General features: G+C 39.5%; 1 protein-coding gene across 8 annotated transcripts in view; it reads right to left on the bottom strand.

The window, feature by feature from the left end:
- Nucleotides 1-16,066, bottom strand: part of LOC146494510 (uncharacterized) — a 31,417-nt gene extending 15,351 nt beyond the window's left edge. For 2 of the 8 annotated variants that reach the window (XM_085147289.1, XM_085147291.1), the window contains exons 1-6: nucleotides 15,222-16,066; nucleotides 12,552-12,636; nucleotides 11,143-12,298; nucleotides 10,795-11,026; nucleotides 10,334-10,630; nucleotides 10,009-10,183 (exon numbers count right to left, since the gene is read on the bottom strand). In XM_085147289.1, the coding sequence (XP_085003415.1) occupies nucleotides 10,009-10,183; nucleotides 10,334-10,630; nucleotides 10,795-11,026; nucleotides 11,143-12,298; nucleotides 12,552-12,636; nucleotides 15,222-15,326 (2,050 nt within the window). In that variant the 5' untranslated portion in view covers nucleotides 15,327-16,066. Of the gene's footprint in view, nucleotides 1-10,008; nucleotides 10,184-10,333; nucleotides 10,631-10,794; nucleotides 11,027-11,142; nucleotides 12,299-12,386; nucleotides 12,469-12,551; nucleotides 12,637-15,221 lie in introns of all 8 variants that reach the window. The other 6 variants (XM_085147293.1, XM_085147292.1, XM_085147290.1 and 3 more) reach the window with 6 other exon arrangements.
- Between the last annotated feature and the right edge of the window lie 2,912 nt (nucleotides 16,067-18,978).

The following is an 18,978-nucleotide window of genomic DNA, read 5'->3' as shown; positions in this document are numbered from 1 at the left end:
CCACCTCGCTTTTTGCAGGACTGAAAGGATCTGTTGCTAACATCTTGATGTCAGATACCACAGCATAACTTCAGAGGTCTAATAGAGTCCATCCTCAACAAATACAGGCTGTTATGGCAGTAAAACAGGGACCAACACAATATTAAGCTGGGCATACACTGTGCAAATTTTTCAGTTGCGTTATTCAGCTCCTGCTCAAATTGTACGATTGAATCGCAGGGGTTAGAAGTTCATGGGTCCCTATGCACGGTCTCACACTATACGGCCCGATGCTCTGATGCGACCTGAGTGCTCACACTGTGCGTCTATAACATGAGGTTTATAACACAAAATCTGTCACTCGCTCTCCCCCTCTCTCTATCTTTCACTCACACAGACACACACACCACCACCATCAACTTTGCTAAATTGCTAATGAGCAAGCAGGATTCAAACAGGTTTGATTTTCTTGTGACCATATGATTGCTGATCGGGAGCTGGTCATGAGGTTTTAATTCTCGTTTACCTTCTCGTTACCCCATGTATATAACACGATGCATGACACACAGTTAAGGCCGAACTCGGGGCAATCCCCAAAACGGTCGCACGACTGAAAAATTGTCTCAAAATCGCACAGTGTATGCCCAGTTTTAGGCAGTAGCTCATAATATTATGCCTGATTGGTGTATTTACTAACAGCAACAGATTTTTGTACCACTCTTTTTTCTTTCTTTTTTAGCCAGACTGGTGTAATAATTTCCTTTTCTATTCATTTTGTAATTTTTCCAAGCAGAAGATACTCATCCATCACAAGGCCCTGTCAAAATGGATGCATCTGATTTTTTTATTTTAAACACAGTGCGATTTCTAATTTAACTATATTTTAAAATAACAATGACTGTAATGATTTTTAAATAATTATTGTAGGTTCTTTACCTTACAACATAAAGTGCTACAAGGCAACTATTGATGTGATTTGGCGCTATATATAAATAAAACTGAATTGAATTTAAATCTTCTAGTTTGTTTTTTTTTACTGCAACGACTCCAGCACTAAGAAATTATTACAACAATGCAATTAAGTGTTATCTGTAAAATCAACTTTTGCTTTAGCTTTATTCCCACTGCACAAACCAAATTTTTCTTCTCAATAAAACCTATGAGTAGCTGAGATACAAACAATATACTGCATACACTGTATATACTTTTTATTTAAAATAAGTAATTAGTCTATGTAAAAATATAATAATCCTGTTATTGAAACTGGGTCAGTCTTCTCTTTGAGGTTCTCTTTTCTTACATCTCTGGGTTTTCAGCACTGCTGCTATTTTTAAGTCACCCGTTGGAAGACCACTTGCATGTTGACATTTGTGATATACAAATGTTTTAACGTGAACCCAGGTTCTAAACATTAATGTATTACAAATTCAGACTGTGACCATCAACACGCAGAGTTCTGGAATGAACCTAAATAATTGCACGCCATTATGTGCCAGTACACATTTTTTTTAAGCAACACTATCTTTGCTCGCTGCAAGTTCCACAAAATGAAAATCAAATTAAAGGATAACTGTAATATGGTTGGGTGATTTCCTCCACAGTCCAGATGCCATACTGTTGCTTTCGGCATTGCTAATGGCCAGTAGCATACCCTCAATAATGCACACTGTGTAGCCCAAGCAGGAGAAGAGGGCACAGGTGAAAGAGAAACACATACACCGGAGTACATTTTTGGTCCAGCTTGTGTTTTGTGTGTAAAATATTTCATCTGTCACACTTTCATTTTTCAACTGCCTAGTCCTAGACAGCTGAGTCCAGCAGTTGAAAAATAAAGATCTTTTCTCATTTGATGAAGATGGTAGAGCTTCATTGCTTCAGTGACTTCAAAGCAGCACAGAAGTCCAGACATGTACCCGTTTGTGTGCACCCAAGCATGCTCAGATACCTGTGTTGCAAGTGTCGGCTATATGTGGAGGTGCAAAATGAACCAAGAGCGAGGCAGATTCAATTTTTTATGAATCTCATAATAATGATAATTTAATGCATTACTTGGGAAATGAGATCTGTGAAAAAAATGCCTTGACCTGAGAGCTATAGCTGCTCACTTTGCCAATAGGTGATCTCTGACATCCATCACCACAACCCTATACTGCTGACATACTGGACAAAGAACTGGTAAGGATTACAGATGCACGAGTGCTAGGGAATTAAATGGGACTGAAAATAGCATCCGCATGGGAAGACGTCTGGATATGGGTCGGATGATGATCTTGAAAATGTGTTTCAGTCTTTAAAAAAACCTGTTGAGGCCTCAAAACTAATTTAGTTTCTAGCACCTTGTTGGGAGAACATCCAAGAGTTGAAACTTTCAGAAATGGCGACAGTGATGGGTTCTCCAATGTGTTAAAAACTGTGTGGCAAATGATTGAACAAATTATGAACCAATTGCAAAGATTGGAGATTTCATTTACGATACATATAACTGAAAAGTTCAGAGAAAATCTTTGTACACAGGGGACACATCTAAAAACCAATACTAATCTTCAGATCCTCTGGCTGCCTGGATCAAAAATATTCCATAGTGCAAAATATTGTGATCAGAGTCACACCCAAATTGCAAGCAAACATATTCTGACCCTGCATTAACAAATACGGAAAAAAAAATTCTAACTAAAAAATAAAAATATGAATCATGGAATTGGCATGCTTTGGACGAAAGAATAGAGCATCTATTAGAACTGTCATATTTATCAATGGTCAGCTTCTACTTAAAGGGTAAATTGGTGCACAATGGGTGGCTAACTTACACATCTGTGACCGATATTTGAAAGTTCTGCAGCAACATATACTGCTTAAGGCTTGCTCATTGCAGTAAGACATTACCAAGTCACATTATGCAAGTACTACAACAGGATGTCTCCTCTGCAGTGTGGCAGCTTAAAAAAATTAAAAGAGCAAATGATTTTCCCTAGTTTCCAGTTTTAAAATCAAATAATTTAGGTTAAAGAAGAATCACAACGTTTTTGGAAATGACATTACCCTAATTTGATTTTATGAGGCGAGAAAAATAATTAAGTTGGACACAGAAGAAAATTTAAACTGTAAACCTCCTCCTCACATCTTTAAGACTCACTAAGAGTAGAATTTCAGTAATTTAATACATTTATAAATGAAAGTGAATAATCAAGTTGTATTTTAATGATGAATAACATGCTGGGCTATTTTTCAATCAAGCTATTCCCTTCTGGTTCAAACTTTTTTTAAAACTAAGACGGCATAATGTTACTGATCTTTTCACGTTCCCAACACAAAATCAAAATAGGGGTAAAGTAGGTTGAGAGCACTTCACACCAAATTTCACTGTACGAAAAAACCCCAAAACCCAAAAGAGTTTAAAAATGTTTGTAAGCTGCATTTCTAAATATCTCCTTTCATAAATAAGAGATTATTCAGCACTGTTCTGCTATACATACTTACATACATATATACACAGACAGACAGACACACACACACACACACACACACACACACACTGTTGGCAAGACTCCATGAGGGAAACACATCAAGGCAAGACTATCATTAGGCTGCTATTTATTTACACATGTTCTTTTCATGTTATCATGGATCAGAATATATATAATGAATCATGTGGCTCACATGGGATTTTACCTCAGAGGCAAAAAAGGGTATAGACAGACCTGTCAAAAGCCCAAGTAAGAAGTTTGCATAAGTCAAGTTTAGTTTCCTATAAAATTAAATTAATTGTAATCACTATTAGATGGTATATTTTTAGTTCACACACACACCTTAGGAGAAAATAGTGAACGCTTCAAACGCTGCAACTATAGGTATGCTAGCACATATGTTTGTTTTTTGATGGAGAAAATCATTTAATTTTTTTCAAAATGACACTACTTAGAATAATATTCAATAATAAATACTCTAGGTTACTAATTCTGTGCTATCACACAAGAATGTCAAGAAAACTCCACACTGAGCAGATGTCAAAAATGTGAACTACTGAGAACATCAGCAGTGTTCTTTCCATGGTTGCACATTATTTGTTTGGCCAGTAGAGGGTGCTTGTGTTTTACAATTAGGTTCGAGGTGGTATTAAAAAGATTCGACTGTTGGAAAAAAACACACTGAATATATACAGGCCTTTAGAAGCATGCAAGACAACACTAAAGAGGTTTAAGATGCAGCCCCGAAAATAAAATAAAAATGAAAAAAAAAACCCTTCAATCCGCTGAGGCAAAATTTCTCAAAATGGAATTTAACAATCAAGTATTTGTGCTCTGATTCAAATTAAATATAATACAGCCCCCTCTTTTCTTGGTTGTAAACAATCAAACTAATCAAAAGTCTTTCCCTCAACAGCTACACTACACACCATAAGGTTGCAGCTTGGTGCTCAACCTGAAAACAGTGAAGTCTATGAGGACATATAGCTATAATTTTCACACATGTAGCGCAGCTCCCAAACCTTTCTCGACACAGCCCGACAGAGGTGGATGGGAGAATGCACATAAATGTCCAGCACAGCTGGATTGAACATAAATTTTCTTCAGCCTGCCAGCTCCCTTTCCAAAGTCTGTGTGATGTCTGATTGGAAGCAGGTGAAAATGGCACAGGCAACGATTAAATGCATTCACAGTTTGTGAGTGGGTGTCATGTTTGTGTACACCATTCCCAGGCAGCTCCTTCGTCCAAACCAAGCAGAATAATTTCAGAAGTGAGAAAGCATGAAGCAAACTATGACTATACATGAAGCCTGCTGTGTGCTACTTATGAATAAAGGACAACTTTGGATAATATTTGGACCTCATTCTCCTGAAACTGTCTGGGCAACATGTGTGGTAATATCCTAAGAAATACTGTGGGGGAAAATGCTTGCATGGCCGTATGTTATCCACTAATCATTCAGGTCTTATATGAAAGCATTAGTCATGTGCAAGCTCTATGAATACGAAATATCTGGTATTCATGCTTACTTTGTGACATGTGTTCAGTGGAGTGGGCTGAAAGTTGAATACTGGTTTGGGAAGTTTGGAAAAGTAAGAAATATACTCTAAGCAAGAGCTTCACTCAGATAACGTCTGATACAATTCATTACCATCATCACAAAAATCATGACACCCATCGAATCACTCATCCATCACATCATATGTGTGTGCAGCTACACAATCAATTGAAAAGCTATAATTACTAATTAAAGGCTTCTTCAATCAGAAAAGTTATTCAGGGAAATATTATTACATACTCTTAACGGTTACGAGTGTAAAGAATGGATGGAGACCACAGACCTTGTCCCTTCCTGCAACTCCAAACTGATCATAATCCAACAAGGCTTTGCATGTTCAGCTTCATTGGTTTTGTGTTTTGTCATGTGTGACAAGATGCGCTATGACACAAGTATGACAGGGACTACTGCAGCAGACCACTCAACTCCATCAGAGATTTGAAAAAAGAAAAAAAAAAAAAAGGCCAAATCCATTTGTACAAGAAAAATAAAGCAGGTAGAGAATTTTTTATCCAGATGCAGTCACTGCTCTAAATCAAGACTAATTACTGCAATGTACTATAGCATTTTTTGTCTTCGTAGTCATAATGATCTTCAAACGAAAGAGTTTGATTTATTGTATGAATGTTGGTTTTTTTATTGCTTATTTTCATAGTGTGTACTATTTTAGAGGCACCTACAGAAGTAGCACGTCTATTCGATGTATTTTATAATTCTAAAAGGAATTCCAATTCTAAAATTTTTAACTTAAGAAATATATGTTAAAATGGATTTTTATGCTTTGTTGTTTTCCCTGCCTACTGAGCGATAAACTTGAGACAGAACCTGTTGTAAATAGCAAACTTTTTGCGATGAATATGGTCTTAGGTCAAGTTGATCAAATGTGTGATAAACGCTGCTCAAGATAAATAAATAAAAAAATCATAGCTGGTCACATTTTGGTTCTGTATAGTTTCCTTTGGTGTTTTAAGAACTATTCTTTTTTTCTATGAATGTATCTGTGTGAAAACAGACTCTTCAGACACCCAAACTACAGACCCTTTCTCTCCTTTTTTTTTCATTTTAACAATGCCATGCACTGACTTCCAGCAGTACAGAAAAACTTCTTTAAAGCATTTTGGCTCTAACACAGAACTTTAATCTCTTTCCAAAACAGAAATAAAAGAATTATCAATACACAAAGCAATACTACTGTTCAGCGTACAGACACTAGACTATTTCGCCTGCCTGAGAGTGTTTGTGAAACATTATGTGGTTTAATTTGCTTGGTAGTGCACTATGCATTTTTCAGAGCAGTGCTAAAATTCCAAAGAAAAAATGGGATACGAATGATCACCTTTTTGGATTGGTGTATCTGAGAGCAAAAATGCTAACTTGCTGTTCCATGTACTGTATCACCAATAATGAAAACTAATGGGACACAGATGGAAAACCTGATCTGATTTCCTTTACTATCCAAAGGAAACCCCATCCATTCCATCACTGTTCTGCAACTATGAAGAGGTTCAACGTCCATGAACCATGCTTTCAGCTTTGCAATAACATGCGCTTTCTTTTGCTTGTTAGGTTACATGAAAGAGGCTACATCTTTCTGAAAGGTGCAGATGCTTATTGAGGGGACAGCTAGAAATGCAATTTGTTATATTATACACTGATGTAAAAGAAATTCTGCATACCAAGTGGGAACAAAGAAAAAAGTTTTGTCTTCTAATTTAGGAGTACCAATATAATTAATATGATTAGAAACCACAGCGAGAGATCCCTGAGAGTACTTTGATGGTGGGCAGGGGAAATCCTCAACAAGCTCCTCCTTACACAAAGGTAAAAGCCATATGAGTTCAACGTTCCATTTATGAGTCGGCTCATGTTGCAGCAATGGAATTGTGCAGAATATCATCACATTAAGTGATACCACAGTTCAACAGGTCATAATTGGCTGCTGTCATCACAATCACCCTGAGGAAAAACCGGTGAAAAATGATGTCTCAGCCTGCATCGCTGTCTGATCTCTATCCCACTGAGACACTGTGTGGCACAGAACAAAAGCTGGAGATATGACTCCGAACCATCAGCTTTTGCCAGAATTGTGCCAGTGATCACACAGCTCCACACATTAAGAGGCTCCATGAGGCATTAAGCAGTGGCTACCACCAGTGATCAACCAGGTTTCTGATGGGCTGCTGGGTAGCTACTGTAAATTGAGTCCATGTTTTCAAGAAACTTACTGTTTTGATCTCTTGAGTTGTTTTGTGTGTTTGTGCAAGTGTGTAGAGTAGACTTCCTTTGCCATCAGTATATATGCGGGCTTAAATTTCATACTCCCATCTTTCTCCCTCTTTTACCTATTTATATCTTTCAAAATGTGAGAAAGACATGATATTGTTATCTTGTCATAAACAGACTATTTTAATCTCGACATTTGTTGTTTTCACCTTTGTGTTTTTTAAGTCTGTTGAGTAATTTTGCAAAATTTTAATTTTGACAGTCCAGTCAAGTTGGGCCAGAGCCCAAAGTTCACAAAATTAGGGCAGTATTGTTGTTAATGTGTATAAAATTGTAATAAATATGGTTTGTATATGTTTGAAAGAGCAAAAAAAGATTGTAGGGATTTAAAATTTTAAGTTAAATGTGGGATAACATGGCCTAAGTAAGGCTATTTAACACTACGAATGTACCAGGTTTAAAATATATATATATATATATATATATATATATATATATATATATATACACCTCTTTCATTCCCAGTTTGTGTGTGTGTGTGTATGTGTGTGTGTGTGTGCATTGTGAAGTATTTTTTCTTCATTTGCAGCAGTGTGAAGACTTTTCTCAGAGGAATGGAGCCTTTTGCTGACAGTGGCCAGCTGACACTTCAAAATCTTCATGAATCCTTCAGTCCCCTCCTCCTCTTCCTCCTCCATACCAGCTGCAGCGTCTCTATTGATTCCAAATCCTATCCAACTTAAGGCTGGTGTGTCTGTGGAATGACTGATCCAAGAGTGTGTGCTTGTGGTTGTTTGTGTGTTGAGGACTGAAGGCATTGGAAATTGGAAAAATAAAGTTTTCCTTGAAATACCCAAAATGTTGCACAACAGTGAGACAGAGAGGTTTTCAACTTGTGTATGTGTATTTAACACAAAGGGTAGATTATGCTTCAATGTTGACTGCCCACAAAATAAACCAGGAAGATGCTGCATGTTGGAGGAATCAGACCAAAGTCTGAAAGCAAAATGCATCCTTATGGCAGGGTGGCTGGAATATTATTAGGGCACTTCTTTGAACAGACGATCAACTTTGAGAAAATTATACCATCTGGGCACTTGAGACATCCTTAATGAGGACTTCACAAAGCCAGTGTACTCAATGGCATTGTGGAGCAGTGTGTGATTGATGGTTTAATGTGGTTTGATGTGCAGGAGATTTAGTTTAATACATGTAAACCAATGGATACCAAAAACCGGAATGTTTAATGTTATCTACGGTCAAACCAGCAGCAGGACAGCTGCAGCAGGTCTATACAGTGTTTGAACTGCGGTCTTGAAAAGAGGTCTGCTTTTTTACAGGAGCTGGAAAACATGCATGTAACTTAGATGAGTGTATCCTAACTTGTGAAATAGTAAACAATCAACCCTTACATCCACCATCATATGTTGGCTGCATTTGATTTGAGAAGAACTTGTATAACTAGAGCTAAATTATTTCAGAAACCAAAACCTTTCATTAGTTTTGAACGAGTATTTTTTATCCATTTAAAATTTCTTTCTGTCTAAGACTTAACCTTGTTAAGAAAAAGTTCTGCATAAATAAAGTTTCTCATTATTATTCAATACAGAAAAAAACATACTGAAAAAATAAAGCCTCATATCAATTTTCATAAAAACAAGCTTTTGGGCAAAGACCTAAAGGAATGTCATATATAGTGTGGAATAAAATATATGCAATGTAGTGTTTAATGTATGTCACAATGCACCATATTACTGTTATAAGTTGACGTCGGTCTTGTTGAATGCTGATTTTGGTAAGATGACTTATCCATTACACTTGTCTTCTAACAGTCTTCTAACTGAATATAAAGAACTAAAGAGGTTTTATACACTAGCAAAATGTTGGAATAAATTAAAACAGAAATATATACTGATTTTGTGACTTTAAACTGACATTGGAGCCAAAATTTCACATGAATCCCTTGCATAGTTTTAAAATTGAGTATGCATTTTTTCTTTATATTCCCTTATATGTAACCATCAATCAATTACAGAATCATATATTGTGATTCTAAAAAACAAATCTCATAACAACGTCATTATACTGCATGGCCAGACATCTATAATGGAAACTTTCAGTTTCTGATGCTACTACTTGTTATATTTGAATTTTAGAGAGTATAATGAAAACAGAATACACAAGAGTGCTTAAATTATTAAATAATGAGTAATGCTGTGAATATGGGAGCACCATGCTAGAGCTAAGCATTACTGTACGTTTTATGTGCTGTTTCGCCCATCAATTTAACAGAAAGTATTTCTTAAGGAGCCCTTTGCGTCACAATAGATATTTTGTTTGTAGAAATAGAGATCATCCCAACAATAACTTGGTTCCAGCTTGCATTCATATAGTTTTACATTTACAAAAGGTTTAGACAAAGATCAAAGCATTGTTTGAACACAGTCACCAAGCGCAGCTGTGTGTTGCTCATTTAGGGATTTTTGTTATGACACGGTTTTTATATGCTTGTGCTTCGGTAAGACTGGCATTCTGACTTGTCAAGATTGTTTCACGAGAACATCTGTGCTACTGCAACTGAACAGGGGAATTATAAAAGTGAAAATACTTACCCACTGCTGACCCCTGCTATGAACCAGGGAATAAGTAAAAATGTGTGTGTGCGCGCACATTGCGAATTCTACTGATTCAAAAGGGGAAGGTAAATCTGTAATTCCAAAACAGGCACTTTGTGCATGATGTGTAAACTGCTTGAATGTGTGTGAGTATAGAATGATACATACACGCTGTGTGTAAGTTTGATGCTGGTGTGGAGGTAGCCTGAGCTTCTGTGAGACTGGGGTCACAGATGACAGGAGATGCAGCCGCCTCCTGCTCACCATCATCCTCCTTTTTCTCCTCCTCACCTCGCTCAGCTTTTTCTGCTAGCCTCTTTGATGTCCGACTTGACCTTTGAGCCTATGATTGAAATGTTTACATAGGGTGAAAAAATAAGATTTTTCAGTTGCTGAAACTAACTACCTGAAACTATAGAAATGACCCCAAGATGAAAATCTGTTACCCACACACCTCAATACTCTTCTCAGTCTGCAAGCTAATTTTTCTTACCTTTGCAGCAGGTCTTGACATGGAAGCTTTTCTCTGTGCCCGTCCTTTGGATTTGGGCACCTTAGGGCCAGAGAGTGTCTTCATAGTGACAGCAGCATGCTGAAGGATGCAGTCATTGCCACAGTAAACAGAATCTGGTAGTGCTTGTTTAGAGCAACCAGGTCCGATGCACAAGGGAAGAGAGCTATCCATCTCAGGCTCAGCTTCAGCTTCAGGTTGAGCATCAGGGTCTGGCCTTGCTTCAATAGCCTGCTCTTGCTCCTCCTCCTCCGTTTCCTCCTCTACCAGCACAGTCTGCTGAAAACAGATGTTCATCTTAAATCCAGAGAGCAAACTTTCTTCATGAAGATTATCTATCGCACGTATGTGGTCACACAGGAATGAAAGAAAATGCTAAAGGTTTTGTAAATGAAGGCGATGGGCAGTGTAAAGATTGATGACAACCCAAATTAAATTCAAACCTTAACTGCTCGCTGGTCCTCTTGTGCTTCTTCAACAGCAGGACTTTGTGTCAAGCATTCAGGAAAGCTAAGCTCGGGGTCTGGCTGAGGGTGAGACTCAGACTGGCTTTGTTTCTTTATAGTGCAAGGCGGGCAGACGTACTCTTGCATACTCTGACGGCCTTGCGTCTCACTGACACCGACGCATTCACCGTGGAACCACTCCTGGCAGCTGTCACAGCAGATCATAAACCTTTAAAAAGCAGTGAATAGATAATAGGAAGTGAAAATGGTACACAGCTGAACTATGCAAATCGTCCGAAAGAACAGCTCAGCCTAAGAAATCAGTTACTACATATAAACATGTACCTCTTATCTTGTTTCTGTCTGCAGATGCAGAACAGAGCATTTGAGTCATATCCTTCATTGTGTGATATCCTTGAAAACTCTTCTGTATTTTTAGCATCTTTCTTCTCCTCCTCCTCTGGCACTTCATCAAACTGACCGGGAGTTAGCTCAGAAATCTGATCAAAGTCACTGTCTATGATCATGCAGTCTGAGTTTGATTGCTGAGCAGGACTTAGGGCTGTATCAAAGAGAGCAGCCGAACCCTCTTTTTCAGGAGGACTTTGTGGATCAGTTTCTTTTTCCACTTCTTGTAAATGCTGTTGCTCAGCTAAACTAACCAGCACCACATCATCATCACTGTCCTTATCATCTGCAATGGTTGACTGAAACTCCACAGCCCTCCCCTTTCCTCTACCCCTCCCTCTACCTTTGCCCCTACCTCTTCCTCTACCTCTCCCCTTTCCTCTGGCCTTTCCCCCTTTCCCTCCTCTAGCTTTTGAGTCTTCCTGTCTGCTATTAGAAGCCAGCTGTTCCTTAATCTGTAACAATGTCATTTCATCACTATCCTCTTCGTGACTTGAGATTAAAACCACATCATGGATCTCTTCTCCCTCTGCATTGCCAGAAGCAACTGGCTGTGCAATCTCCATGTCATCAATGTTATCAGCCATCTCAGTTTCATCTATAGCCTGTGGATTAGGAGACTCAATGGCTTCAGTGGCTTCTAAAATGTCAGGAACTGCCAGTTCATCTGACATTGTTAGTGACAGGCCTTCACTGCCCCCAAGCAGTGTGAAGGCAGTGTGGAAAGCAGACCCAAAATCCTGCCATAAGCTGGGATCAAGGCTGCCTCCTGCAGAAGTTTCTGAACCAGTTTTGCTATTCTCAGAGACAGGTGAGGATGGGGCAGACCACTGAAGTTCATCAATAACACTCCTTGCTGTACGAGTAGCCTTCTGGGTGGTGGGGGTCTCTGTAGCGGTCTGGGCTGCTGTTTGGTTGGTCCGACGATTTCTGCCTCGTCGAACAATTGGAGGACTGTAGGTTAGGTCTCCAACCTCCTCCATGAACTCCCTTCTTGCAATGGTTGTTCGTCGAAACCCCCAAGACTTTCTAACCTGTGACAAGGTCGGCCTAACACTTGACTCGGCCTCTTCTGAGGGCATCTGCCGTTCGTCTGCAGATAAACAGAAAGAAATTGATTTAACAAAAAAAAGAAGCAACACCCACTTTTCACCTTTAGGCAACTGGCAGGCTGATTGTACCTGAATTATTATTATCATCAGCAACACTGCTGTTGTCCATCATGTCCATGCTGACATTTAAAGGAAGCCACGCTGTTCAAACCTACAAGATCCTTTTAGTTAGTGTCTGTAAACTATGTTCACAATTCACTAAGTTAAACAAGAAATAAAACAGAAAACATGTACCTGTGCAAACTGTATGCAGACAGCTGCAAACACCAAATGTGTTTAGGGTGTGTAAAGAGTCATCCCAATGTTTCTTGCTGTGAACCTGCAAAAATCATGGATGAAGAAAAAATCCAAACCAATCTACATTAGAGACAGGTGATTTTAAAAAATAAGCAAAAACAATTTAGTTAAAAAGCTCAATTCCATTTCTTGCTTTGCAATGAAACAGCACTGCAATAAACTCCACATCACAGAGCTTATTCATTAGCACCACAGACAGTTTCAACACTGAGGATTTAAAATGATTTCTGATAGCCTGTATTAACTTTAGCTCCTGACCAGCTAATGGGCCTCTTTGACATGAACTCCTACTCAATACTCTGATTGCATCTTAATTTATGAAAGTAAGCAATGGAAGCCTTACAAAGTCTCACCATGCAATGTTCATGTATAATTTTTAACACAAGTCTAAACCTTATGCAGTTGCCTTAAAAGATAGGCAGTTACAAGATTGTGTTTATGCATCCATTTCCTTGAACTTCATGCACCTTGATTTGGAGCAACAACATGTGGGGAAAACCACTCTTCACCAATATTTGTTCACCTTGTAGTAACATTACAATGCATGACATGTTGCTTAAACACAAATACTGTTTTGATGTGTATACACACTTCCAAGCTCACTTGCACAGTGGTCTCCATGACTGTTGTGGGTATGTCTGAACAAACCATGAGGGTCACCAATTTATGAATTGAAAAATGTTAAAAGTCGTGTAAAAGTTTTCCCATGACTCAAAAGACCTAATAGCGTATATAACTACCTTTAGTTAGTTAGTGGAAGTAATTTTCTGTATGACTTTATCAGTTTCTCACATCATTGTGGAGAAACTTTGGACCTCTCTTCTTTACAATGTTTAAGTTCACTCAGGCTTACAGACATTCTTTAATGTACTGATCTCCTAAAGAACCGCCACAGCATTTCAGTCAAGCTGAGGTCTGGATTTTGACTGGGCCATTGCAACACCATGTTTCTGTATTTCTTTTAACCATTCTGTTGTAGGTTTGCTGGTGTGTTTGGGGTCCTTGTCCTGTTGCATGACCCAATGTCAGCCAACCTTTTGCTGACAAACAGAAGGCCTCAATTTTGAGTCCAAGTACTGTGGTATATAGAAGAGTTCATGGTTGACTCAATGACTGCAAGGTCCCCAGGTCCTATGGCTGCAAAACAACCCCAAATCCTCATCCCTCCACTGCTGTGATTCACAGTGGGTATGAGGAATTTGTGCTCACATGTCAGCATAGTCTTGGAGTTTGTTCTAATGCAATTTTGTAAACCTAAGCTTTGCTGCCATGACTTTTATAAAGAAAAGAGACTTTCTCTCGGCAACCCTTCCAAATAAGTCATACTTAAGTCATTTCTAATTGTACTGTTATGAACATTTAACATATTGAGGCCTTGTGTGAGATATAGCTCTCTTTTTTTTTTTTCTTTGGGCATTGCATTGCTTGAGCATTTCTTTGATTATGTCTTAATGTATGCTCAATCATCCAGAAAAAAAGAAAGAAATGCTGACATTCAAAGGAAGCCACGCTGTTCAAACCCAGAAGAAATCCCAAACAGTTGTAGCGTTTTCAGTGGAAGATACGTTTTATCGGTCATCCAAGTGACTTCTTCAGTCTCAGCCTGAAGAAGTCACATGAGTGAAGAAATGTTTTTTTACATCCAGATGAACAGAATCAACATTTAGGATTTCTTTGAGCACTGACCTTAAAGTGATTTTGCATGGACATCCACTTCCGGTACTGTGTTAACATGATAATGATCAGTTAATCAAGTGTATGTTTTTTAGCACCACCTGGCTTCTCCTTACCCTCTTAATTTTTATGAAAACATTAAGGGAGTACTTAGTTTTTCACAGGACTGTATAGAGTCCGCTTTCTTTTTCACATGACTGCATTCCATGCCTGACATGAGCATTTGTTCACTGTACACTTAGTTACATGGATCTCTCCAACATCAGACACTTTCAAAACCCCTTTGAAACCCCTTTATTTCCTTTGGCTTTTAAACCAGACTGAGTTACTTTTTTTATCTGTCCTGCTTTTATCATGTTTTTTCACTTTGTGTTTTCTTTTTTCCCCAATCTCTTACCCATATCCCATAACCACATCATTTTCTGGAACTTTGGTCAGCGAGTGTTTTTAAAATGTGCTTAGAAATAAATCTGACTTCACAACTTACAGTCAGCCAATCAAATCAACCTATAGTTTAACTGTGAAACAACTGGATTTGATTTTTTAACATGCCAACATTGGGCTTAATCCATCTGACGCGCAAAGATGTCAGTACATTTACTCAAGCACCGTACACGTGCTTTCTTTGCACTGCATTTAAGTGTTTTCCACTTCTGAATTGGGTGTATGTGGAAAATGTACATGAAATAATGATATTTTACAATTCAGCTTAAATACAATTTGTAGCAAAATCTGTACTTTTTGCTCAAGTAGATTTGTTGGAAGGTTACAGATACCTTTAAGCTAAGATAAGGTAAGATTAAACCACATAACACACAATCATGTTAACAAAATCTTGAAACAAACTGCATATTAATAATTTAACAAACTGTAGGATACAGTTATAAAAAGAGGGGTGAAATGTTGTTTAATGTGTATAATTTATCACCTTACCCTTTGTATTTTTGAGGATTTAACTTGTATTAAGCCTTCCCATACTGCCACAGTAAAGGAAAAGATGTTTGCACTTTTCACAGCACTCCACGTCTGTAAAAACATGCTGTGTCCCTGTTTTGCTTAGTAGACAAATTACTATGTTGAGTTTAAAATTCAGCTCGGCTGAAGTCTGCATTAACAGTTTATGAGATGCAACTCGCAGAGACGTTTATGGTGATGAAATTCACAGTTCATTTTCTCACTGTGGTTAATTTCTGAGCTCTACTTGCTGCTAATGTTACCCGGTGCAACCAGCTGCTGTGTTCACTGATGCTTCACATTGCAAAACTGGCCTGCTAGGAGCGATACGTTTATGCAAAAACTCAGCAAAGAGTGGCTGGGAAGTCCATAATGTTCCTGTACTCCAAATGAAACCACAGCACGTACTAATTTAACTGCCACACCTAATTCAGTTGTAAAACCGCAAACGAAACGTCCTTGCCCTGAAACCCCGCAAACACTCACAAGTTATTCCATAAAGGTAAAAGAGAGGCGTCTTCTATGTGGTGGCGACGACATTGTTCTCTGCAGCTAGCGTAGCTAAAGCTAAACTTAAGCTTCTAAATCACCTGTTAATAAATACTCTACGCAGCAGCGCTACGTCTCATTAGCGATACCGACTACAAAATTAAATGCTGAACGGCCGTACACAGACACGGAAATCATACCTTCGATGTAATTTATATATTTTCCAGCTATGGTTTGAGTCGCTCGGCAACCTAGCTAGTACCCACAGCACAGCCTTCCATTTTCTGGACCTTGTCTGCAACATACTCTCGCGAGAAGTATTCGCATGGCGAGCGACGTGGTTTCTTCTTCGTCAGACCACGTGACTTTCGCGCATTGCTTTGTGGGTACCCGTGGCAACAAAATCAAAACACTGCATCAAGCGCTAGTATTTACTGCACCGGCAATCATTAATTCTGCGGTTTTAATCCCTACTTGCATTTTATTTGCCCCAAAACAGTTATGTACAAAACGACGGAGAACACGGCAGGTCCGTACAAAGACAGACTTGACGAAAAGGCAAAAAAGGACAACGAAAAAAATCTAATGAGTGAAACGGTTAGACATATATGAGCATACAGAGTGGAGTAAGGACGTGAGTGTGCTGCCCAACTTTCATCACGCACATATTTATTATTATATGGTCCTAAGTTTTAGTGCATACACTCACAAAATGTTTAGTAACTTAAGATCCCTGCAACAAGCCCAGGTCCAGTTTACTTTAGTGATTTGGACTATTCCATTTCACAGCTGTTGTTAATTTTTTTCCCTTTATCTCATGTACAGGCCAACGCAATCTATTTATCGTTTCAGGTTGTAGTATTACACAACATTTTCAGATCTAATAGAAAAAATTTTGAGTGTTTCGTAATTGATTCAATTTATTGTCTTTATTTATAACTGGCATTATTGTTTCTTTCTATTATACAATCTTGCAAGAAAGAGGCAAAATTGTATTCCATTATGCTTTATAAGCTGCTTCAGTAAAAAAAACAAATCAACAATGCAAAAAAAACAAAAAAACATTGCAAAACAACATACTGGAAAACAGTTATTCATCACTTGATTGCTTCAATACAATACCTGGGCACATATATGCGGGACTTTTCGCATATTTTTTGCATACTATATTTGTTTTGATATCACTCTCTCTCTTAACCGATCAAATCTCACTGTGGTAGCAGCTTTACACTCGGTATGACCCAGGTTGATAGAGAGTGCCCAGTCTGGATCGCATTCCAGCATTTTGTAGGTTGGTTTTCCTACAAAACACAACAAACATTATCCCGCAAAGCCACAGTGAACGCAGCATAGGGTGGAAATGCTTGGAGCAGACTAACATGTAAGCTGGAGTGTTCGGGAACGTTATATTTGGTCTTGGAATGGCTGCAATCCAGGCCATCCGTCGGCTCTTTGTTACTTCGGAAACACGGCTTAAACAATTTCTCCTCCACGACGTAATCCGATAATAACCGATCTCTTTACCCGTAGGCCTCCCATGGTTGTCATGCGACCGGTTACTGCAGTTAATAATACAACAGCTTCTTGCCATTATTTGTGTTTCTTTTTATCATTGTGTGACTGACTGTTTTCATGTGAAAGCCTGCGTGCGCTAGTACCGCTTGCCACTCGTTCCCAGAATCCTTAGCGGTTTTACCCCTGAATGACATCACATTTTCAATCTCTATGGGTTAGAAGAGGATGTCCAACACTAAGGTCTACTGTGCTAAAATAAATAACGTCAAATATGTTTGATGCTTTTGTTATTTTAGTTTTCCATTACGAGTTTTATGTTGTTTTTTTTATCAGTTTGGTTTCTATTAATTTCTAAAGTGAATGTGTTTGAAATATGTTTCGGGGGTTTTTTGTGTTGATTTTAGCATTTTTTTCAGCCTTGTCTCTAATTTTGTCACCAAAGGGCTCAACCACTGCTGTCCCTGTGATGTACTCATTCCTAATTTTGTTCAATCCCAGTGAATATCTTGGCATTTCTGCTCTGTCTCCTTATATCAGTGCCACCCTCTTCAAACTATACTTCAAAGGACCCCCTCCACCTTGCCTGCATTCTCTTAACCTCTCTTGCGGCACTGTCCATTGCTTTGGATGATTGACCCTAGTTTGTCTGTGAAGGACACATTGGTGGACAGACATCTGGGACTCGCCACCAATTGTTCTTAAAGCTGAAGAAGCTTCTCGGATGAGAGGTGAAACGTCTTCAAGGAAATGCTTTTCGTGCCGTGCTGGGGCTCTGGCTGGGCCTTGGGGGCTTCGGTCCTCGTCGGTGTGTCACCGAGGTTGTGGGCAGGTGGGTGCACGGGGGCTCAGCCCTGGCGCAGGGGGCCTCTTGTGCATCGGCCTAACTGGGGGGCTCTTCAACTGGCAGGGAGGTTGTTCCATCCTTGCAGGAGTCCACTCTGCAGGGGGGGGAGAGACATAGGAGAGGTGGAGAATAAACTTAACCTGGGTGTCTGTTGTCTTGTGTAGTCTGGGAGATGACTGAATGTTGGGGTGGGTACAGTTTCCTCTGCGGTGGGGTAGGGTGGGCTGCCCCGGGTCCTGTGGGGCTTGGCGGTGCTGCTGCCATAGGCCCCGGTCTGGATGGGCCTGGGCTCCCTTGCCTTGGTCTCACAACTTAGACATCCACATTACTTACACTCTCATAACACACACATATATATACAGGGCCTTGAAGGTGGGCACGTTAACGGCGTCCAGTAGACGGTCTGTGTATTCAAACCTACCTCTGGCGCCGGTGCCCACCTCTCAATTTTAACTGGGTGACCGGTAGCCACCGGTCACCCAGTAGCCGGTGGCTACTGGGTGACCCCTCGTCTGGGGATCCTCAGCCCCAGACGAGGGGTCACCCTCGTCTGGGGCTGAGGACGAGGGTGCCACCCATGAGGGTGGCACGGATGCCCCTCCGGTGGTCCTCCTTGGGCTCTTGCACTCTGGGGCCTCTGGATGTCTGGGGCCTGGATCTCCTCCATGCCTTCTTCATGCCCTGGGGGACAGGGCTATGGCTCTCTACATCCTCTTGCAGACCATTACATGGGGAAACCATTTGAATACAAGCGTGCCGATCCACACAGGTGTGCACACGGGTGTTCACTGTTCGTAGACTTAAATCACACCTTTCTTGGCTGCTACTTCAAAGCACATTGTGCGCTGTCTGTCCTGCGTGCTGCACAACAACATTCAGTATTTAGTA

This window comes from Neolamprologus multifasciatus, chromosome 20 (genome assembly GCF_963576455.1).
Source record: "Neolamprologus multifasciatus chromosome 20, fNeoMul1.2, whole genome shotgun sequence".
Classification (NCBI taxonomy): Eukaryota; Metazoa; Chordata; class Actinopteri; order Cichliformes; family Cichlidae; genus Neolamprologus; species Neolamprologus multifasciatus.
Note: the sequence above shows the minus strand (reverse complement) of the source record. Positions and strands in the feature narration are given on the sequence as shown.